Source organism: Hylobates moloch, unplaced genomic scaffold (assembly GCF_009828535.3).
Source record: "Hylobates moloch isolate HMO894 unplaced genomic scaffold, HMol_V3 SCAFFOLD_6, whole genome shotgun sequence".
In the NCBI taxonomy this organism is placed as follows: domain Eukaryota; kingdom Metazoa; phylum Chordata; class Mammalia; order Primates; family Hylobatidae; genus Hylobates; species Hylobates moloch.
Genome location: NW_026652281.1, coordinates 81,632,412 through 81,654,708, shown reverse-complemented (window position 1 = coordinate 81,654,708; position 22,297 = coordinate 81,632,412). Strand labels below are relative to the sequence as shown.

The window sequence follows — 22,297 nt, the reverse complement described above, 5'->3', positions numbered from 1 at the left end:
AAAAAAAAAAAAAGAAGAGGGCCGGGCATGATGGCTTACACCTGTAATCCCAGCACTTTGGGAGGCCGAAGTGGGTGGATCGCAAGGTCAGGAGTTCAAGGCCAGCCTGGCCAATGTGGTGAAACCCCATCTCTACTAAAAATACAAAAATTAGCCGGGCATGGTGGCAGGCGCCTGTAATCCCAGCTACTCAGGAGGTTGAGGCAGGAGAACCACTTGAACCCGAGAGGTGGAGGTTGCAGTGAGCCAAGATTGTGCCACTGTACCCCAGCCTGGGCAACAGAGCAAGACTCCATCTCAAAATAAATAATAAAAGAGTCTGTGACCTCCCCTCCTCTCTCTTGCTAGCTGTCTTGCCACGTGACATGCCGACTCCTTCACGTTCCATCAAGAGTAAAAGCTACCTGAGGCCTCCCCAGAAGCTGAGCAGATGCAGGCACCACACTTCCTGTACAGCTTGCAGAATCCTGAGCCAATTCAACCTCTTTTCTTTATAAATTACCCAGCCGAAGGTATTTTATAGCAATGCAAAAACTAATGTAATTCTCCACACTCCTACCACTTCCTTGCATCATTTTTTCCTCTTTTCTCACCATTTGACATTTTATATGCATTTTTCTGACATATATACATTTTCCTTTTTTTTTTTTCCCCCCGAGACGGAGTCTTGCTCTGTCACCCAGGCTGGAGTGCCGTGGTACGATCTCGGGTCACTGCAACTTCCACCTCCCGGGTTCAAGCAATTCTCCTGCCTCAGCCTCCCGAGTAGCCGGGATTACAGGTGCACACCACCACGCCTGGCTAATTTTTGTATTTTTAGTAGAGACGGGTTTTCACCATGTTGGCCAGGCTGGTCTCGAACTCCTGACCTCGTGATCCACCCACCTCAGCCTCCCAAAGTTCTGGGATTACACATATGAGCCACTGTACTCGGCCATATATACATTTTTCTTATTAATCTTTCTTTCCTGCCACAAGGCTGTCAGTACTACAGAGGCAGGAATTTTTGTCTGTGTTGTTCATTGCTATAGTCCCAGCAACTGAGACAGAGTAGGTGTTCAATTTATTTTCGTTCATTCATTCATCAGACACATGACATCCCTGACAGGCCTACCATCCAGGCCCCTCTCCCACTTCCCTCCCCTCCATGGTCAGTAAGTCCCCATCAGGAGCCTCTCTTTTCTCCCTGGTTACCACTCGGGGTCAACACAACTGGTGCCTGAACTCCTGGCCCAGCCTTCTCACCTGCTCCACTTCTCTGCTCTTCTTTCTGGCATCCAGAAAGCCGATCTCAAATACAAATGGGACAGCATCCTCCTCTAAAATTCTCTGAGGGCGCCTCAAAGAGGTCCAGCCTTCTAGGTAGAACACCCCAGTTCCTATAAGGTCTCAGCTGCTAACTCCTCTCCCTCACCCCTAAACACCTGGGCCACATTCCACAAGTGGCCCTGCTTAAGAGACTCTGCCTGCCCCATGTCCCTCTGTCCCTGGTTTTCAGGTCTGAGCTCAGAGGCTCCCTGCTCCCCAGTCTGCAGGATCAAAGTGCTCACACCCCTCATCTTGGCATCCAAAGAATATAGTCTACATTTATTTTATGCCAATGGCTCTCAAACTAGAGAGGCTTCAAAGTCACCTGGAAGGGCCGGTTAAAAGGGATTGCTGGTCCCAGCTGGGCGCAGTGGCTCACGCCTGTAATCTCAGCACTTTGGGAGGCTGAGGCAGGTGGATCATCAGGTCAGAAGTTCGAGACCAACCTGGCCAACATGGTGAAACCCTGTCTCTACTAAAAATACAAAAAAATTAGCCGGGTGTGGTGGTGCATGCCTGTAATCCCAGCTACTCAGGAGGCTGAGACAGGAGAATCGCCTGAACCAGGGAGGCAGAGGTCGTAGTGAGCCGAGATTGCGCCTCTGTACCCCAGACTGGGTGACAGATCAAGACTCCGTCTAAAAAAAAAAAAAAAAAAAAAAGGGATTGCTGGTCCCATCCCCAGAGTTTAGACAGGTCTACAGGTTCATTTGTTTTTGAGACATGGTCTTGCTCTGTCACCCAGGCTGGAGTGCACTGGTACAATCACAGCTTACTGCAGCCTCGACCTCCCTGTAGCTCACTGTAGCCTTGATCCTCCCACTTTGGCCTCCCAAAGTGCTGGGATTACAGGCCTGAGCCACCGCACCTGACCAGAGTTTACTTTTTTTTTTTTTGAGATGGAGTCTCACTCTGTAACCCAGGATGGAGTACAGTGGTGCAATCTCGGCTCACTGCAACTTCCACCTCCCAGGTTCAAGCAATCTCCTGCCTCAGCCTCCCAAGTAGTTGGGATTAAAAGCATGCGCCACCATGCCTGGCTAATTTTTTGTATTTTTTTAGTAGAGATGGGGTTTCACCATGTTGGCCAGGCTGGTTGCGAACTCCTGACCTCAAGTGATCTGCCCACCTCGGCCTCCCAAAGTGCTAGGATTACAGGTGTGAGCCACCACACCCGGCCCAGAGTTTGCTTTTTTAACAAGTTCTCCAGTTTTGTGGATGCTGCTGGTTCCCCGACCACACTTTAAGAACCACAGCCTTGGGAGACAAGATCTCTGATCATCATTCCTGTTTACAGCCAGGAAATCCGGGCCTGGTGATGCTGAATCTGAACTCTTACCACAGTGTTGTCTGCCTCCCAGGCACCAGCCTATCCCTAAGATAAACTATCAATAGATTAGGTGGCACAAACAATGAGGCTGCCCTCCAAACATGTTTTATGGAGTCTACAGAATGCTAAAAATTTCCTTAATGACTAACACTACAAAAAGGACATTTTTATAAATAAATTTACGTACTGAGCTTTTCCTTAAAGAATCGTAAGATGTGGCCTCACTAGGCACTCCTTCCCACCAGATGATGATGACTGAGGGGAGCTGGGTGGCTAGGTGCCACTCCCTAATGTCCTGTACCAATGCATCTCTTCTGTTACCTCCCAGGCCAACTCTATGGGCACTTGACTTTGCAAGCCCTAAATTTTAACCCCTCCTCCTGTCTTTGAGGAGCCAAGGGCCTGGAGAGGGGATATCTTTACAGATGCCCTCAACCTTGGGCCACAGCTAAAGGCACAAGGAGGAAAGGCCCATAGAGGAAAGCAGAGGAAAGAGAAGTCACTTCTGGCTTGGGCAGGGAGGAGTGGGCATCAGTGAGGATTTCACTGAGGTGGTGGCATTTAAGCTGGGCAAGAGTTTGAAGGTGTATGGGACTGTTCACAATAGTAAAAGCCATGGAATCAACCTCAATGCCCATCAATGAAAGAATGAATAAAGAAAATGTGGTACATATACACCATGGAATACTATGCAGCCATAAAAAGGAACAAGATCATGTCCTTTACAGGAACATGGATGGAGCTGGAGGCCATTATCCTTAGCAAACTAATGCAGGAACAGAAATTGCATGTTCTCACTTAGAGGTGGGAGCTAAATGATGAGAACACATGGACATATCCATGGGAACAACACACCCTGGAGCCTTTCAGAGGGAGGAGGGAGAGGATCAGGAGAAATAACTAATGGTAAGTAGACTTAATACCTGGGTGATGAAATAATCGGTACAACAACCCCCCATGACACAAGTTTACCCATGTAACAAACCTGCACATATACCCATGAACTTAAAAGTTAAAAAAAAATTAAAAAGCTGAAAAAAAAAAAAGGCCCACCTTCCTGAGCTCCTGATAAAGGGCTGAACTGAACTGAATTCCAGCAGGAGGAAATGGACCAGCCAGCACTTTCTCACCTCCCAGGATGCACCATTCCCAAGGCCCACCTTACCCCCCACCCACAGCTCTCCAACTCAGTCCAATTCCAGTAAGAGTGGACAATGGCTGAGTGCTCTGGCCTGACTGGGTGACCTGCAGCAGTCAATCCCTCTGGACCTCCAGTGCCTCATCTAGAATATGGGAAGAATCTTAGTTGCTTCTCTATTCTCCCCTTCCAGGGCTGTTGTGGAGGGGGCGGGGTGGGAAGAAGGGAACTATGAAAGAGAGGGGTGAAAGAACTCCAAAAGAAAAGATTCTTTTGGCCAGGCATGGTGGCTCACGCCTATAATCCCAACACTTTGGAAGGCAGAGGTGGGCAAATGACTTGAGACAAGGAGTTCGAGATAGGCGTGGGCAACATGATGAAACCCTGTTTCTATAAGAATTACAGGCCGGGCGCGGTTGCTCACGCCTGTAATCCCAGCACTTTGGGAGGCCGAGGTGGGCGGATCACGAGGTCAGGAGATCGAGACCATCCTGGCTAACACAGTGAAACCCTGTCTCTACTAAAAATACAAAAAATTAGCCGGGCTTGGTGGCGGGCGCCTGTAGTCCCAGCTACTCGGGAGGCTGAGGCAGGAGAATGGTGTGAACCCGGAAGGTGGAGCTTGCAGTGATCCAAGATCGCACCACTGCACTCCAGCCTGGGCGACAGAGTGAGACTCTGCCTCAAAAAAAAAAAAAAAATTTACAAAAAAATTAGCCAGGCGTGGTGGCACATGCCTGTAGGCCCAGCTACTCAGGAGGCTGAGGTGGGCAGGATCACTTGAACCCAGGAGGCATACGTTGCAGTAAGCCGAGATCTTGCCACTGCACTTCAGCCTGGGTGACAGAGCCAGATGGTCTCAAAAAAACAAAAAGAAAAACAAACAAACAAAAGGATTATCTTATTTCAGGGGACTGCAAATCTCCTTTTGAAAATCTTTCCTCAAACTAGACCTCTCCCATCCTGATTGCCTGCTCATTCAAGTTATTCATTCAACAGCTATCTGTGGAGCAGCCACTGAGAACATGCTGGGGGACCAGTCAGTCCTTGCCCTCAGGCAGCTGGAGACCCTGGCAGGAGGGCACAGATGTGCATCAAGGCACTCCACAATTGCCCAGTATTATGCTGGCGGGCTGCTCTCAAAGCTGAGAGGGACTCTGAGCTCAATGTGGGGTGGGATCAGGGAGAGCTTCTTGGAGGAAGTGGCATTTATACCCAGGCCTAAAGGATGATGAGATTTAAGTAGATGAAGAGCGATGGCCTCTGCTCCCAGCATCCTTCTCTGCCAATATGGGCCTCCTGCCCCACCAAACTGCTGGGTCTCATGCTCCCTGGGAAAACCCTGTTCCTTTCAAGGCTCAGTTCAAAGTACACAGCAGGTGGGTGAATGAATGAATAATGCCCAACCAGGGCCTTCCCATTCAAACTCATGTATTCTTTCCTTTCTTCAAATACTTTACCATCCAGCATGAGTCAGAAGCGACCTGAGAGGCCTCCTACCCTACCCTTGCCCAGCCCATTCTCCAGAAAAGCAAACAGAGGCTGCACCTGGTTTGGTGTCTGGTGGAGGCAGCAGCAGCTCCCGGAGCTGGGAATCTTTAACATCCTCGATCCAGCGGAGGTCCAGGAGCCGCAGGGCTGGCAGTGGGGCTGAGCCCAGGGCAGAGACAGAGAGCCAGGAGCAGCCAGAGAGCACCAGCTCCTGCAGGCCTGCAGAGAGAGGGGGCAGTCAGGAAGCAGGTGCTGTGAGGGCTCCATCCCAGGCCTGTCCCTGTCCCCACCCTGTCCTCCGCACCACACACCCTACCTTGTAGTCGGTTCAGAAGCCACATGAGCTGCTTCTTGGAGACACCTGTCCAGCTGAGGTCCAGGGCACGGGGCTGGCGGCGAACCACACCACTGAGCATGGGCGGGGTCAGTGACTTCCGCCGGCTCAGGTCCATTCGAGGCCACAGACGCTTGTCATAGCACCTGGCGGCCACAGGGGGGAGACAGAGACCTCAGCCCTCAGCTCTCAGCAGCCCACAGTTCCCAGGCTCCCCAGCTCCAAGGGTGCACCCCAGCTCTCTTCTGGCCACACAGACAACAGGGTGGCAAGAAGCACCTGGCCTCAGCCAAGAGCACTGGGATTGGAACCCAACTCCATCACTAACTGGAAATGAGACCCTGGGCAAGTCTGTTCCTCTCCCTGAGCTTCAGAAGCCTCGTTTATGATTGAAGGCAATAGCCCCCGACTCTGCCTGCCCACAGGGCAGCTGTCAGGTCACACAGGCTCATCCCAGCTGTGGGCCTCCCAGCATAGAAAGTGTGCTGCCCAACACATACACAAATGTCACGCATGCTGCCTGATGTCATGCCAAGGGGACTGGTGTTATCCAGTCGTCTCCAGCCACCCTTGGGCTTCTTGATTCCTGACTGAGTTCCGGTGCTCATGGGTCCTTGCCTCCTTTACTCATCTCTGCCTCTGATCCACACCTGTCCCATCTTGACAGCCAGCTGCCCGCAGCTGGACTTACAGCCCTAATATCTTCCCTATTACATTACTGTGTTCCTCCAACTATAATGTAAATTCCACAAGGGCAGATTTGCGTTTTCCACTTTTTGAAAAAAAATTTTTTTTGACACAGGGTGTCACTCTGTCACCCAGGCTGGACCCAGGCTCACCGCAGCCTCAACCTACTGGGCTCAAGCAATCCTCCCACCTCAGCCTCCTGAGTAGCTGGGACTACAGGCACATGCCACCACACTTGACTTTTTTTGAGACAGAGTTTCGCTCTTGTTGCCCAGGCTGGAGTGCAATGGTGTGATCTTGGCTCACTGAAACCACCGCCTCCCGAGTTCAAGCGATTCTCCTGCCTCAGCCTCCAGAGTAGCTGGGATTACAGGCATGCGCCACCACGCCCGGCTAATTTTTTGTATTTTTAGTAGTGATAGGGTTTCTCCATGTTGGCCCGGCTGGTCTCGAAATCCCGACCTCAGGTGATCTGCCCACCTCGGCCTCCCATAGTGCTGGGATTACAGGTGTGAGCCACTGTGCCTGGCCTATTTTTTTATAGAGACAAGGTTGTTCCGGCTGGTCTTGAACTCCTGAGCTCAAGCGATCCTTCCCTTGGCCTCCCAAGGGAAGCTGTCTCTTGCCTCCCTCCCTGCCCTCATGACTCTGAAAGGCTTTTCCTTGCAAAAGCCCTGGGCTGGGGCAGTGATTCCCAAGCTCCAGTATTTGCTGTTCACTTATCTGCATAACATGATTTATCTTTGAATCATCTCCTCTTTGCACTTAAAACCAGTATTGTTTCACATAAATATGTTAATCTTAAAAATAAATACAAAGTCCAGGCGCAGTGTAATCCCAGCACTTTGGGAGGCTGAGGCGGACAGATCACGAGGTCAGGAGATTGAGACCATCCTGGCTAACACGGTGAAACCCCGCGCCTACTAAAAATACAAAAAATTAGCCGGGCGTGGTGGTGGGCACCTGTAGTCCCAGCTACTCGGGAGGCTGAGGCAGGAGAATGGCATGAACCTGGGAGGCGGAGCTTGCAGTAAGCCGAGATCGCGCCACTGCACTCCAGCCTGGGTGACAGAGCGAGACTCCGTCTCAAAAATAAATAAATTAATTAATAAATAAATTACACAAAAAAGACCAGAGTTATTAAATACTAGCCAGGTGTTGCTGTGGCTTTAGGCTACTACCTGAAGACTACTTTTGTTAAACAGGGAGATAAGTATCAGAGAAGTGTTAGAAAAAGCACCCAATAGTGGCCGGGTGCAGTGGCTCACGCCTGTAATCCCAGCACTTTGGGAGGCCGAGGCGGGTGGATCACGAGGTCAGGAGATTGAGACCATGCTGGCTAATACGGTGAAACCTCGTCTCTGCTAAAAATACAAAAGATTAGCCGGGTGTGGTGGTGGGTGCCTGTAGTCCCAGCTACTCGGGAGGCTGAGGCAGGAGAATGGTGTGAACCCAGGAGGCAGAGCTTGCAGTGAGCCGAGATCACACCACTGCACTCCAGCCTGGGAGACAGAGCAAGACTCCATCTCAAAAAAAAAAAAAAAAAGCACCCAATGGAGAGACTCTCTTCCAATGGAGAGACTTCCTTTCCAAAACTCACAGAGGGATTAAGCCGTATTTTTGTGTCACTGAAAAATGCCAGACCTACTCCAGAGGCCCAGTGTGTCGCTTCATTATTTTTCTGAGACAAAGTCTCACTGTTGCCCAGGCTAGAGTGCAGTGACGCAATCATAGCTTGCTGCAGCCTCAAACTCCTGGGCTCAAGTGATCCCCTTGCCTCAGCCTCCCATGTGGCTAGGACCACAGGTATGCTTAACTAATTTTTTCTTTTTTAATAGAGATGGGGGTCTCACTATGTTGCCCAAGCTGGTCTTGAACCCCTGGGCTCAAGCAATTCTCCTACCTCAGCCTCCCAAAGTGCTGGGATTACAGGCGTTGAGCCACTGGGCCCAGCCCTGGTGTGACGTTTTAGAGAAGGCTGAGGGCACAGACACCAAGGCTTCAGTCCAAACACCTTCACCCCTCTGCCGCTTGCTCTCCTGTTCCCTCCTACCTTCATCCTGCTTTTCTGGCATTCTAGCCTCTCCCTCTCCTGATTCCTTCCTCTCAACTAATAAACATCTGCAAATCTCTCCAATTCAAAACATGAAAAGGAAAAAAAACAACTCATGCCCGACCCAGCTTCTACCCCTAGGTCCTGCCCCTTTGCTCTCTTTCAGTGAGCAAGAAAATCAGTGACATCTGCTCTATCCAAAACCTCTCTCTGCCCACTGTGACCCTGCTACAACTGCCTCTCAGCTTAACTGTCACCACTTCCTTGAAGCCACTTCCCTTCCACGGTCCACAGCTGGAAGGAAGCCCCTTTCCCTGAGGGCACCCACAGGCCCCCAACTGTGTTTCTGTATCATACTCCACAACAGCCAGGCCACACATCTGCCCACCTACAGACAGTGCTGTCTGATGCCAACATGTTGTGGCACATGCTGTGCCTCTGCCAGAAATGCCAACCCAGAGCCTTCGTGGCTCGGCTCCAGTGCCTCCTCTTCCAGGAAGTCTCCCACACCTTCCTTAGCTACAGCTCATCAGTCCCCCTGCTCTTGTACAACCAGGACACTGGGGTTAAACCTCAGAGGGACAACCAACAGTCACTGAGGGCCCTACTGATCCCAAGTGTCTGGCTTCCACTGGGCACACAGGAGGCAAAGATGACAGGTTCCTGCCATACAGTCAGGGAGACATGGACAGTCCGCAGTAACTGAGGTGACAAGGGGCATAGTAAGAGTCACCTCAAGGACTGGGTGGGGGAGCCTCCTGGGAGGACAATGCCTGACCTGAGACTCCGAGGAAAGCAGTAGTTATTTCAGCAAGGGGAGGGGGAGGAGGGTGTGTGTTCCAGATGGGCAAGAACCTGCGTCCAGGCCCAAGAGAGACAAAACGGAGAGCTCTGGAAACCCCAGGCCACAGGAACTCATCATCATAACCAGAGTCACGCTGATCACAGTGACTTCAGCACTACTAACCAGCCATTATCCAGGGTTCACTGTGTGCCAGGCACTGTCCCATGCATTAAGCACTGAACCTCATGCCAGCCCTAGGAGGTCAACATTACCATCATCATCTCCTTTCTATAGTAAAGAAAATGAGGCAAGTGGGCGCGGTGGCTCACGCCTGTTAATCCCAGCACTTTGGGAGGCCAAGGAGGGTGGATCACGAGGTCAGGAGTTCGAGACCAGCCTGGCCAACATAGTGAAACCCCGTCTCTACTAAAAATACAAAAATTAGCTGGGTGTGGTGGCACACGCCTGCAATCCCAGCTACTCAGGAGGCTGAGGCAGGAGAATCACTTGAACCCAGGAGGCGGAGGTTGCAGTGAGCCGAGACCATAGCATTCCACCCCAGCCTGGGTAACAGAGTCAGACTCCACCTCAAAAAAAAAACAAAAAGTAGCCGGGTGTGGTGGCGGGCACCTGTAGTCCCAGCTACTCGGGAGGCTGAGGCAGGAGAATGGCTTGAACCCGGGAGGCGGAGCTTGCAGTGAGCCGAGATTGCGCCACTGCACTCCAGCCTGGGCGACAGAGAGAGACTCCATCTGAAAAAAAAAATAAATGAGGCCCAGAAAGTTTGAGAAGTGTATTCAAGGCCCCACAACTACCAAGTGGTAGGTAGCAGAGGCGGGGTTCCACCTAGCCCGCCTGGGTGGAAAGCCTGAATTCTGAGGAGAGAAGAGGCAAGAGTGGAGATGCAAAGGAGGGATGGGTGTCATGTCAAGGAGGGCTGGAATGCCAGGCCACAGACTATCATGGTCACAGAGCCCAGAGCTGAGGATGTGAGCTGTGGGGATCTAAATCCCAGCTCTGGCACCTCCAGGCTTTGGGGGGCCTCAGGCAAGTCACTCGCCCTGTGTGGGCTTCCATTTCCCAAACTGTACAGTGGGGTGAAGAACAGCGCTTCCTTTAGAGGTTGCTGTGACAAGGAAAGGACACAATTCAGGGAAGTGGTTGGTGCAGTCAGTGGGCCCAGTTCATGTCCATATGTCCAACAGGACTGCGATGGTGGGCGTCTGTTGTGAGGGCGACAGGGAGCCACAGGTGGGTTCTTTCTAAGCCGGAGAATGACACTGAGACAAGAGGCAGGGAAAGCCCTAAGAGCCAAGGCGTGCCATCGTCCCAGAGACGTGTGGCTTGATGCCAAAGTCCCCTAACCCATTCACTTCCTCCTGGACTCCAGCCACCCTGCAATGAGTCCTCTCCTACTAGGCCGACCTGCAAACCCTCAATTCCAATCCTAACCCTCCCTCTTGCAGAAGCCCCCAGGAACAGGGAGCTGGACCAGCTCCTACTGCCCCTTGAGGGCTCACAGCCCCTAGGGCTCCAAGCACTGCCAGTTCCGCCCTCTTGTAGCTCTCTGGGTCCCGATGCCATGACTATCCTCCAATCTGTCCACCTCCAGGCCCTACCCGACCATGATCACCTTGTATTCCAGTCCCTTCCTTGCCACCCTCTCTCTGTCTATGTCCTCAAAAGCCCCAACTCTCTTCCTTGCAACTCAACAACCCCTGCACGCCTTCCCTGCTGCCCTCTCTCCACTCTTCGCTCTTAAGGGATCACTTCCCTTTCAGTTCCAAGAGAAGATGGAAGCCACCAGACAGGAAAGCCTGCAGCCTCCTGCTGTCCCCTACACACGCCTCTCCAGCGCCACCCTCTGTCTATCTTTCCACACTGCATCCTGCTCTCCTGTCCTTCGCTCACTCAGGGAAGATGATCTCACTGCCCACTGTCCGCCAGGTGCCGTTAGACACCAGGAACACAACAGGAACAAATGAATCAAGTCCCTGCCTGGAAGCTGATGTCCTCCACTCCATTCAATATGGCTTTGGACCCCCAACCCACAGAACACAGCTAAGGACACTAAGGCCTCCTGGTAGCAAAATCCAACCACCACTTCCTGGTCCTTGATCTCCCGTGGCCTCTCGCCAGCATCCTCTGCTTACCACATTCCCTCCTGCCTCGCTCTCTACTCGGGGGCACACCTCTGGCCATGAGCTCCTCCAATTATCTGGCTAGGCTCTTGCTCTAACTCACAAGTACTGATGTGTGATCTTTTGCCCTCTTCATCAAAGCTGCTTGGCTTGCTACCTACAGGCTGAGAACTCCCAAACGTGTATCTTTCTCCTGAGCATCAGACCCACATGTCCTGAGCACACCACACGCGTCAGTCATCTGAGCTCTTTACCTTCCCGGAACCTGCTCCTCCTGAGCCTGGGGAATGATGCTGTTGCCTATCCAGGCTCCTGGGTCAGAAACTCACCTGAGGGTTACCCTGCTGTCCCCACTGCCAGTTAGTGACCAAGTCCAAGCCATTCCACGTTTTTTTTTTTTTGAGACGGGGTCTTGCTCTGTTGGCCAGGCTGGAGTGCAGTGGCTCGATCTTGGCTCACTGCAACCTCCGCCTCCCGGGTTCAAGCGATTCTCCTGCCTCAGACTCCCAAGTAGCTGGGATTACAGGTGCCCACCACCATGCCCAGTTTGAGACCAGCCTGACCAACATGGTGAAACCCTGTCTCTTCTAAAAAAGTATAAAAATTAGGTGGGCGTGGTGCCGTATACCTGTAGTCCCAGCTACTCAGGAGGCTGAGGCAGGAGAATCGCTTGAACCCAGGAGGTGGAGGTTGCGGTGAGCTGAGATTGTGCCAAGGCACTCCAGCCTGGGTGACAGAGCAAGACTCCATCTCAAAAAAAAAAAAATTAGCCGGGGATGGTGGCGGGCGCTTGTAGTCCCAGCTACCTGGGAGGCTGAGACAGGAGAATCACTTGCACGTGGGAGGCGGAGGTTGCAGTGAGCCGAGATCACACCGACAGAGCAAGCCTCCATCAAAAAAAAAAAAAAAAAAAAAGTTATCATTGCAAATCTCTCCCCACTATCCCTGCTTCTGTGCCCAGACCTCGCAGAGCCTCCTGAGTGGTCCTGCTATGCCCCCACAGGCCCCTGCTCTGCCTGGCTCTTGTCCTTTACATTGGGAGGTGCCATCTGATTTTTAGTACCCTCCAGGCACTGTGCTACAGGCTTTGTAGGAATCCCTTCACTTAATCCCCACAAGGTGAGTATTCATACAAACCTAGACTACAGATGAGAAAACCAGGGCCTCAAGAGGTATCGCTGTCCACACATGGCCACGCAGCCAGTGAAACCCAAGGATGCAGACTCCAGGGCCCACACTGGGAGCCACTGCCTCTCGCTTTGTCTGCTTCGGGCCACATGTCTCCCGTTGAAGCAGAAATCAGGTCCTTTTCAGTTCTGGCTCCCACATGCCAGGCACAGAGCTGGCCTTGAAGGGGCCTCAGCAAACATTTCCTTGATTAGTACATGGGGCAGGTGTCATCCCCTGCAACTTCTGTAACTATCTGCTTCTATGTTGCAGCTTAACTGTACACTCTTCAAGGGCACAGATCTACATTCTGAGGCCTAATAGGCTGTGCGTTCAGCAACTATTTGCAACTAAGTAAATACTGGCTACAATGAGAGCTCTTTCAAGTAGTTCCTATTTCCCAGGTACTGTGCTCAGTTCTTTATGTGTATTAGCTCAAGAACACACTATGCAAAAGCATTGATTATCTGGTTTTTCAGATGAAGAAACCGAGACACAGAAGTTAAGTGACTGGCCTAATGGTTTATAGCTCTTCAGCTATAACCATAACCGGTAGCTCATGCCTGTAATCCCAGCACTTTGGGAGGCCGAGGCGGGCAGATCGCTTCAGGTCAGGAGTTCAAGACCAGCCTGGCCAACATGGTGATACTCTGTCTCTACTAAAATTCAAAAAAAAAAAAAAAAAATTAGCCGGGTGTGGTGGTGGGCGCCTATAATCCCAGTTACTAAGGAGGCCGAGGCAGGGGAATCGCTTGAACCCAGGAGGCAGAGGTTGCAATCAGCCAAGATTGTGCCACTGCACTCTAACCTGGGCCACAGAGTGAGGCTCCATCTTAAAAAAAAAAAAACAAAAAGATTCTGTCGCAGGCAATTTGCCTCCAGAGCCTGCCCTCTGGTACTTTTGGCTGCACAATCTCTGCAGATACCAGAAGGCACCAGTGGCCCAGACCTGGTCCCAAAAGAAGACTAGAGTTTGAGTTCAGCCATGAACTTGTACTGTAACTTCAGGTGTCCCTTTTCTCTCACAGGGCTGCCATTATGAAGGTCAAATCAGCTAACCTTGGTGCAGTGCCCAACAGCGAGCCTGGTCCCAGCCACAGCGAGTCCCTGGGAAAGAGCCTGATAGCCTCGTTTACTGCAACATTTCTTGGGCACTTACACCGCCCTTTGTCCCGTGCTAGGGACATGAAGATAAAACAGACACAGTTATCTGCTCCCACCCCAGCAACTGACGGGAACATGAAATGAGTAAATGAATGAAGGCTTGTCAACACGCCGAAGGCCTCTGCTTGCTCTATGAGGGGAACAGAGCGCTGTGGGAGTTTGATGGAGAGGAGGAGGAATTTTGTTGGGGGCGAGATCAGAGAGGAAGACAAGAGGCTCGGGAGGATGACCGACATTTCTAACAGAGGCTGGGGGGCTGGGGGATGGGCAGAGGGCATTAGTGGTGGCTCCAGGGCAGAAGGAAAGCAGGAACAGAGTCAGGAGGTTCAAGCCTGGCTGTCTTTCGAGGGCAGCGGCAGCCCAGCACATGGCGTTCTCCTATGTGAATGGAACCAATCATCAGACTGTTTTCAGAAGTGGCAGTATGAGAAGTGACAATGCAGTACAGTGCTCAGTGCTATGGCTGACACACACTAGACACTCAATATAGTCGCTACTATTAGGAGGAAAAGCACTGGAGCCAAAGGGCCTAGGTTCCAATGCCTGGTTCTACCACCACTTCTCTTCCACATGACCTTGGGCCTCAGCTTCATCTGAAAAAGGGGAAAATAACCTCTACCTCAAAGTTGTCTGGGAGGTTAAATGAGCCCATAAGTGGAAAGTAGCCTGCACACGGGAAATATGGAAGGATGCACTGTAATCTGTGCATACTATAGAAGTATCCCCAATATAAAAGCAAGGCCCACAGAGGGCCAGAGACCTACCGCAGGTCACCCAGCAAGCGGGAAGCCTGCTGGCCACGGAACGCAGGCCTGTCCAGGCCACTCACCAGCGGCTCCAAGTTCGGCAGACTCGCATGCAGATACACAGCTCCCGAGGCCCGAGGTGCTGGAAGACGCGAAGCCAGGCGGCCCGGGGCAGGGGGTGGTCGGATCCAGCAGCCAAGGGGAGTGTGTCGGGCTCAGGGCTTCGAGGCGGGGGCCGCACCACGTGCCGCTCCAGCTGTGGAGGCCGGGGTGGTGGGGCTGGGCCCAGGGGCCAGCTGAGCAGGGGCCCCCCGCTGCCAGGGCGCACAGCCCGCCGCCCCCCACGGTTCTCCTTCTCTCCGGAGCTGCCCCGGGCTGGCCGTCGCCCATTCCGGGCCTCGCCGGGGGCTTCGTCCTCACTCAGCGATGTGCCCGAAGAGTCGGAGTCGGAGTCTGAGTCCGAGGAGGAAGAGGAGGTGTCAGGAACCCGTTCCAGCAGCTGGCACATCCGCTTGAAACGCTCTAGCTTCTCCCTCTGCGGGGACGGGGACGGCACCGCTGGGCCCTCTGCAGAGGCCAAAGGCGGCTTTGGTTTCTGCAGGGAGACAGGGTTGATGCTGTTCTAGGGCCTGGGATACACTTTCCCACCCCCCCTCACCCCGAGGAGTCACCAGGGGATGAACAGCCCGAGGGACAGTCCTGAGTTCCAGCCCTGGCTCTGCTCCGGACAGTGGGAGACCTTGCTAAAGCCACTGCCAGGCTGTGGGCCTCAGTTTCCTTATCGAGGTAACAGAAGAGTGCTAATTAAAATAATTTCCAGCCGGGCGCAGTGGCTCACGCCTGTAATCCCAGCACTCCGGGAGGCTGAGGCAGGAGGATCACGAGGTCAAGAGATTGAGACCATCCTGGCCAACATAGTGAAACCCTGTCTCTACTAAAAATACAAAAATAAACTGGGCATGGTGGCACAAGCCTGTAGTCCCAGCTACTCGGGAGGCTGAGGCAGAATTGCTTGAACCTGGGAGATGGAGGTTGCAGCGGGCTGAGATCACGCCACTGCACTCCAGTACAGGCAACAGAGCGAGACTCTGTCTCAAAAATAAAATAAAATAAAACAATTTCCAGCCCTCATGGGTTTGCATGGCTTAGGCAGTTCCGAAAGCAGTAGGGAATGGAGAAATGAGAGACCCTGCTTTGAATCCTGGCTTGCCCTCAACTCTGGATGGCTGTGGGAAGCCCCTGCTTCATCATCTACTACACGGACCAGCTGGAGCAGGCGTCTGTCTATCAACTGAAGGTAGCAGTGATTGGCCCCACGAGCAGCACCCCGCATCGGCTGACTCATTCCGTCCTCACAGTATTCTAACACAGTGGTGACCTGGGCCACTCTTTTCAGACATGAGAAAACCGAGGCTTAAAGGCACAAAGTGACTTGTCCAAGGTTACAAACCGACAAACAGCAGAGGCAGGATTTGGACCCAATCAGGCAGACTCCCGTGTTGAGTGTCCGTGCCAAGTAATATCTCAATTCTGGCTTTACTGTGTGACTTGGACAAGTCTTCAAACCTCTCTGGGCCTCATTTCCCTTCAATCTGGGTAAATTTTATAGTTTACAAAGCTCACTGCCTTTCAGAACCTCGTTAGACTTATACAGTTCCGCGGGATAAGGGGGCAAGGCAGGCAGCAGCATCTCCACTACATGGATAAAGAAACTAAGGCTCAGGGTGGCTGACAAGCTGCTAGGATCATACAAAGAGTAAACGGTCGGACAGAAATTTGAACTCAGTTCTCTTCCCTGTAAGGCTTGGAAAGATGAGGCAAGTAGGTCAGATGAGCCCTAAGGGTTTTTGGGAAGTCAGGGGCTCCTGTGGCCTGGACTCAACCCACCCTCTCACCCAACTCATCCCAGATGTCCGGACGCCCACCGTGGCCAAGTGGGGCTGGGGCAGAATAAGGTGAGCAGGAAAGGACAGGTCTTGGGCTCCAGGGTGAAGGGTGCGGCAAGGGAAGGTGGGAAGGGGAGGGAGGAGGTCCCCGGCACACCTCCCAGTTCTCGGGAGGGAGCCCAGGGTGGCAGGATGAGAAAGCCTGGCTCGGATTCAGAACCCTGGGGGGTAGCAGGCCCGGGCCGCCTGGGTCCGATCCTCGGAGGAGGCAGGCGTCTCCACCCACCTTCTTCAGGTGCCTCTCTCGGCCTCCTTTCACCTACCAGGGTGAGAGGGAGATATGGGGGAAGGGAGAGACCCCATTAGGCCCTCATGGGCCAGAAATCTGAGGTCCATGCCCTCCTCTTAGACTACAAGTCCCAGAAGTCCCCGTCCCAGGGATAACTCTGAGCATGCTCACCTTGCACCCAGCGTCCTAGCCCACTGAGCATGCTCCATCTCCTCTTTCCTCCCCTCAGGCCCTCTCCAGCTCCTCCCTCCTCTCATGCAGGGATGATCTGAGCATGCTCTCTCCTGCCTCCCTAACCCACCCAGGGCTCCCAAAGCTTCTTGCAGTGCCAGCTCACCTCACCTGTCCCCCCCTCCTCCACACTGAGCATGCTCTATCCTCCCCCCACCCAACTCCTGAACTACATCTCCCAACAGTCCTTGGGGAACCCACAGAGCACGCTCCGAGGCCCACACAGCCCCACAGATCCAGCCAGGACTACAGCTCCCAGAATTCCTCAGGACAGGCCTAGTGAGCGTGCTCTGTGGCTCACCTTTTTCCTTGGGGTGGGAGGCTCATTCCCTGCCTCCCTTTCCTTTCGTTTGGGGGGCCCAGGCACGTCCTCTGGGGGGGGCCCGGCAGGCAGGGGGCCCTTGCGTCTGGGTGGGGGCGGTGGAAGTGGTGGCTCCTCTGTCAGCTTCCATCCGCTCCCCAAGCTGGCGCCCTCCTCGCCGTTGTCGGCCCTCCGGCGGCCAGGCCCCTCACCTGAATCCTAGGCGGGACGGAAGCTGGGGGTGAGGACCTGCACAGCTCCCCGACCCCCACCTACCTACAGCTCAGCCCAGCCCAGCCCCTACCTTGCTGGTGCGGCCTTCCTGGGTGCAGCGAGGGCACTCCCAGCAGTTGGGGATCTCTGCATTGATGACACCCTCAGCCTTCCCCATCTGTAGGCAAGAGGGCAGCGAGTGGGGGGTTGGCCAGGAAGCCCAGAGCCAGGGTGATCCCCCACTCCCTGCTCCCTGACAATCTGCCCCACCCCAGACGCCGGGGTCCCAGGGCCGTCACCTTCAGGCAGCCGGGGTGGACGATCTCGTTGCAGATTGTACACTCCATGAGGCTCAAACCAAATTTCTCTTCCTCTCCCTCCACCGTGTCCTCCTTCCCAGCCTCCCCACACAAGAGGCACACAGCTGTGTGTGGGAGCACGGGCTGTTGGGGGAGAGGGGACATCAGGGGCCCCGAAAGCTAACAACAGGGGAAAGACCCTTCCTTCTAGGGACCCTGGCCAGCTGCCAGATGAGGTGCAGCACCCATGGGTCAAGCTGGGTCTGATCCTGAGTTTGCTCCTTTTGGGAGGGTGACCTCAAGCAACTGATTTAACCTCCTTAAGTCTCCGTTTCTGCATCTGCAGAATGGGGCTAAGAATCTTTCCCTCGTAGGACTCTTGGGAGAGCAAGATAATACATGAGAGACACTGATACATAGCTGTTATCACCTGTGACTGTTATAGCTGGACCCACGGCCAGTGTGACCCTGAAATTACAGCTGGCTTTGGAGAGGAGGACAGTAACACTCAGAGGGTGGGGAAGACAGCTTGGGGTGATACCAAGGTTGCTCCATGAGCAGCCCAAGGGTTGCAGCCCAAGGGTTGCTCTGAATCCCACAATGAACCCGGTTTTGGCAAGACCCCCTGGGAACACTAGGGAAGCCACTATTCCTGGGGAAGCGGGGGCAGCCTCAGACAGTGTGACTTTGGGGAAGACAGTGGTAGGACTGAGTCATAACAAGGATGCGGCAGGATCAAGGAAGATGCAGGTAGCGGGAGAAGGAAAAGTGAGGCAAGGGGTTGGGGGATAAAGGAAAAGAAGTGAGGGGCTGAGGGGTGAAGAGACCAACCAGGAAAGAGTGGCAGGAGGAAGAGAGGGAGGTGGCAGAGTGGGGAGGGGGACGCAGGATGCAGCTGGCTCCTCGCGGCTGCTGGGGAGGGGCCGTGCTCTGGATCCCAGGGACGCTCAAAGGATGAGGAAGGCAGGGCGGAAACCCATGCTTCCCTGATCCCTACTGTGTGCTGGGCCTTGTGGTAGACACACTCGCATCCATGCCATTGTTTAATCTTTACAACTCAGCAAAGGAAACCTTTTACAGAGAAGGAACCTGAGGTTCATTCAGCATGATTTGCTCAAGGTCACATAAAGGGTGAGCTTGGCCTCAAATCCAAGACCACCTTGGGTGAGGAAGAGGCTAAAGAAGGGCAAGACCTGTTGGAAAGGGGCCATCTCTGGGGATGGGCCACCTCCTGCACAGAGACATCTTGCGGGGTGGTAGAGCAGGGGCTGGGCATTCTGCGGGGGTGTGACTCTGAGAGCTGGGAAGAGCCTGAAAGTGGGGACTGGGTCAGATCCTTCTGTGCACCTGGACACTGCTCCCAGCTTGGAGCTGAGGACAAAAATGGACATTGACACAAACTAGTGAATGAAGGGAAGAAATGAACCAGTGAAAAAACAGCCACTCCACAGTACAGGCTGGGAGGCAGTCACCAGCCATCCCAAGGAGGTATTGGGAAGGGTGAGCAGAGCCCAAAGGTGGGGGCAGAACTCACGGCAGTGCACTGCCGGAGCAGGCACGACTGCTTCATGCGCCCGGGCCCCCCGAACTTCTTCATGTCTCGGCAGAAGTGGCAATCCCCGCACTCAGTTCGCACACAGGCCCGGCAGCGGCGGCAGCGGGTTCGGCGTCGGCGCGCTCCGGCCCCCGGCCCCCGGCTGCTCGACGACATTGGGGGCGTCAGCAACGCCGAGGGCTGTGGGTGGATGGTGGCAGGGTCAGATGGGCCCACTGGGGCCCTGGCCTGGGAGAGCCCCGACAGCTCCCTCCACCCACAGGCAGCTAGAGCCTGCCCTCTTCCTCAGGGGGACAAGGAAGTCACCCCCTCTTGTGTATCTGGGGGCCAATCCTCTACTCAAGGCCTGTCTCCCTGCAGCAGCTCAAGAGGAGCCCAAGAACTGCTTCCTGGCCTCGCTCCTCTACCACCTCCTCAGGGTCCCTTCCCTAGCCCAGGGAGCAGGAGGGGACACCGAGGCCCTCTCCTCTGCCATCCCCACAGCGGAGCTCCTTGGAAAGACCAGGCACTCCTTGTCCGTGGTGTTAGCTTGGAGAGATCCCAACTCTTCCCCTGTTATCCGAGTGTAGAATATCCCAGGCTCTCCCCAGCCTCAATTTGGGGTAAACTGCCCAGATTCACCTCCCAGATACCCAGAGATTCCTAGACGGAAGCTCCGGACTTTTCTTCCCCCTCCCAACCTTTTCATCCACAGCAGCCATCCAATCTCTCTTCCCCTCAAACCAGTTATCCTCACCAGATCCAGAGAGATCCTTGCCCCCAAGTCCCTAACGATCTCCTCTGCCCACTAACTCCCCAGGGCTCTGACAGCCCTGGAGGTGCTTCTTCAGAGACCCTTCTCAGCCCAAGATCTCAGCCCCTCTTGTTCCCCATAGGGCTTCCTCCTCCAGGACACCCTCCTCTTGGATCCCTCAGGTCCACCTGGGCAGTCTCCCAAATTCCTCGGGATTCTAGAATCCAGCCTGACATCTCCCCAGAACTCAGGATGGGCTCAGTCCTAGGCACCCCCAGCTTCCCGGGCTGCTTTCATCTCTAATCATTTAGAATTCCTTGGGCTCCCCCTCCCATGGAAACCAGATCCTCCAAGATCCCATGTGGAATTAGAAGCCTGGAGGGTCTCTTCCCAGTCAGAGTCTTACCCCAGATTCCCCCTTTCCAGGGACTTCCATGCCCATCCATGGGGCTAAAGGGCCCTCCAGCGCTCCAGGGGAGGGGCCTGGAGGGCGGTGACTGCAGGCGGGGGTGGGGGCTTTCAAGGGGAAGCAGGGTCTAGGAAGGAGGGCCAGTTCCCCAGGGTGGAGAGGTCATAGGAAGGAGGGCTGGAGATGAGTTTGGAGCAGAGAGAGGGTGAGGCTGGGGGCGGGGAAGGTAGAGAGAGGCCGGGCTGAGGATGAATGGGAGTGGGCGCTGCCCAGGTCTGGGGGTGAGGAGGAGCCGCATGAACCCACCTCACACGTGTCCCGGGAGCCATCTCTCCCTTCTCGGCAGCTCCCGGCGGGTCGGCGGCCATCGGCGGCGGGGGGGCCGGGCGGCGCGGGGCGCGGAACGCTCAGAACGCCGGGGTCCACGGCCCCCCGAGGGCGCTCGGCCCCTCCCTCCGGCGGAGGCCGGGACGGCGGCGAGTGGAGATGGGGGGCGCCGGGGGCGAGGCCCTCCCACGGGCTGCGGCGCGGCCCTTCCAGGGGGAGGTCCTGCTCTGGGGGGCTCAGTCCCTCAGCCCCCCCAGGCCAACGGGGGCTCCTTGGGCGCAGGGTGCTCAGTTTCTGCCCGGGGCCCACTCAGTCCCGGGTCCGAGTCCCAGCTCCCCTCCCCCCACCCCGCCCCGCCTCTCCCCAGCGCCCCTGGCCCTTTAACTGGCCCCTTCCCGGACCCCACTGCCCAGGGGTCCAGGGCCAGGCCTGGGCCCCCCCACCGTTTCCGGGGTTCAAGCCCCGCCCACCGCCGGTTCCCGGGGAGGGGGGGGTCGCTGTAACCTGCCCCCCTCCCCTGGGCCCGCCCCTGGACTGCGACCCCCTGCCCTACGGCTACGAGGCGAGCGGAGGGGGGGTGAAGGAAGCTGCTCCGGCCCCGCCCCCCCAGCCCGCGCTCACCCCCGACCTCTCCCCCTCCCCCCAGCGCGCGACCCTTGGGAGATAGGGATTTAAATAAAATTTGAATAAATCCCCCTCCTCAAGCGGGAGGGTGGAAGGAAAGGATAGAGGGGGAGAGGGAAAGGGGAAGGGGGCAGTTGGGTTGTCTTAGCCCCCCTGGTCCCCCAGCCCCGCGCTGCTACGGCCCGGGGCCCTGGCCGCCTCTCTCATCCCTCCTCAGCTCCTTCCTCCTTCCTCCTCTCTTCCCCCCTCCCCTCCCTCCTCCTTCCCTCCTCCTCCTCCCCCTCTTTACTCCCTCCTTCTCCCAGAGGAACCCCGCCCCCTTCCCCCTCCTTCCTCCACCACCTCCACTTTCCAGGACGAACGCACGCAGGGCTCGACGGGAGTTGTAGTCCTGCGGCCACTGATGCTATGGGGGAACAATAGGACGCTGGGGGCAGCGGGAACTACAAACAGGATGGCGGAGGGCGTGCCCAGCCGGGAGCCGAGGATGCCGGGAGTTAGAGTCCCGTTGCCCCGAGGCTCCCAGTTGCAGAACATCGAGAAGGAGCGGGAACGATGACTACAAACAAGATGGCCTTCTCCCCAGACCCGACCTCCTTCCCAGGCACTCACATGCCCTCCTGTCCACAACCCTCCGCGTGTGTGGTACCTGACGGGAGTCGCAGTCCATCTGCTGCCTTCCCGCTGCCATTTCTACTCGTCAGGAACAATGGAAAGGTGAAAACGAACGAGGACTACAAGCAAGATGGCGGAAGAGGGACATACACCTGACTAGTCGATCTTACGAGGTGCGATGGGATTAGTAGTTTTCTAGCCTTCTAGTGTTCCTTAAGAATGGCGGAACCAGGAGGACGAGGAGACTACCGTAAAGATGGCAGGCCACCTAGCCTCTCCCGGTCTCCGCTTTCCACCACCTTGGGCACCTCGCCCTCCTGTGGTCTCGAAATCCCCCCACCAATGGCGCACGGCCTGACGGGAGTTGCAGTCTCCCAGCTCCCGTCTATCATCTCCAGTCGAGACAATGGAAGGGGATGGGGCGGGACCACCGGCAAAGATGGCGGCTGCAGGGCCGGGGCGACGGCGACAT

At 55.0% G+C, this 22,297-nt stretch overlaps 1 protein-coding gene across 6 annotated transcripts in view; it reads right to left on the bottom strand.

Annotated features, from left to right (window-relative positions):
- FBXL19 (F-box and leucine rich repeat protein 19) overlaps positions 1 to 21,452 on the bottom strand; it is a 32,137-nt gene extending 10,685 nt beyond the window's left edge. For 2 of the 6 annotated variants that reach the window (XR_009214182.1, XR_009214181.1), the window contains exons 1-9: positions 20,566 to 21,434; positions 19,097 to 19,297; positions 17,563 to 17,706; positions 17,355 to 17,441; positions 17,051 to 17,269; positions 16,387 to 16,548; positions 14,427 to 14,938; positions 5,584 to 5,747; positions 5,325 to 5,486 (exon numbers count right to left, since the gene is read on the bottom strand). Coding sequence is in view for 4 of the 6 variants with exons in the window: in XM_032157194.2 (XP_032013085.1) it covers positions 5,325 to 5,486; positions 5,584 to 5,747; positions 14,427 to 14,938; positions 16,387 to 16,548; positions 17,051 to 17,269; positions 17,355 to 17,441; positions 17,563 to 17,706; positions 19,097 to 19,273 (1,627 nt within the window). In the remaining 2 variants the exon portion in view is untranslated. Of the gene's footprint in view, positions 1 to 5,324; positions 5,487 to 5,583; positions 5,748 to 14,426; positions 14,939 to 16,386; positions 16,549 to 17,050; positions 17,270 to 17,354; positions 17,442 to 17,562; positions 17,707 to 19,096; positions 19,298 to 19,853; positions 20,053 to 20,565 lie in introns of those variants that run through there. The other 4 variants (XM_032157194.2, XM_032157195.2, XM_058440937.1 and 1 more) reach the window with 4 other exon arrangements.
- Between the last annotated feature and the right edge of the window lie 845 nt (positions 21,453 to 22,297).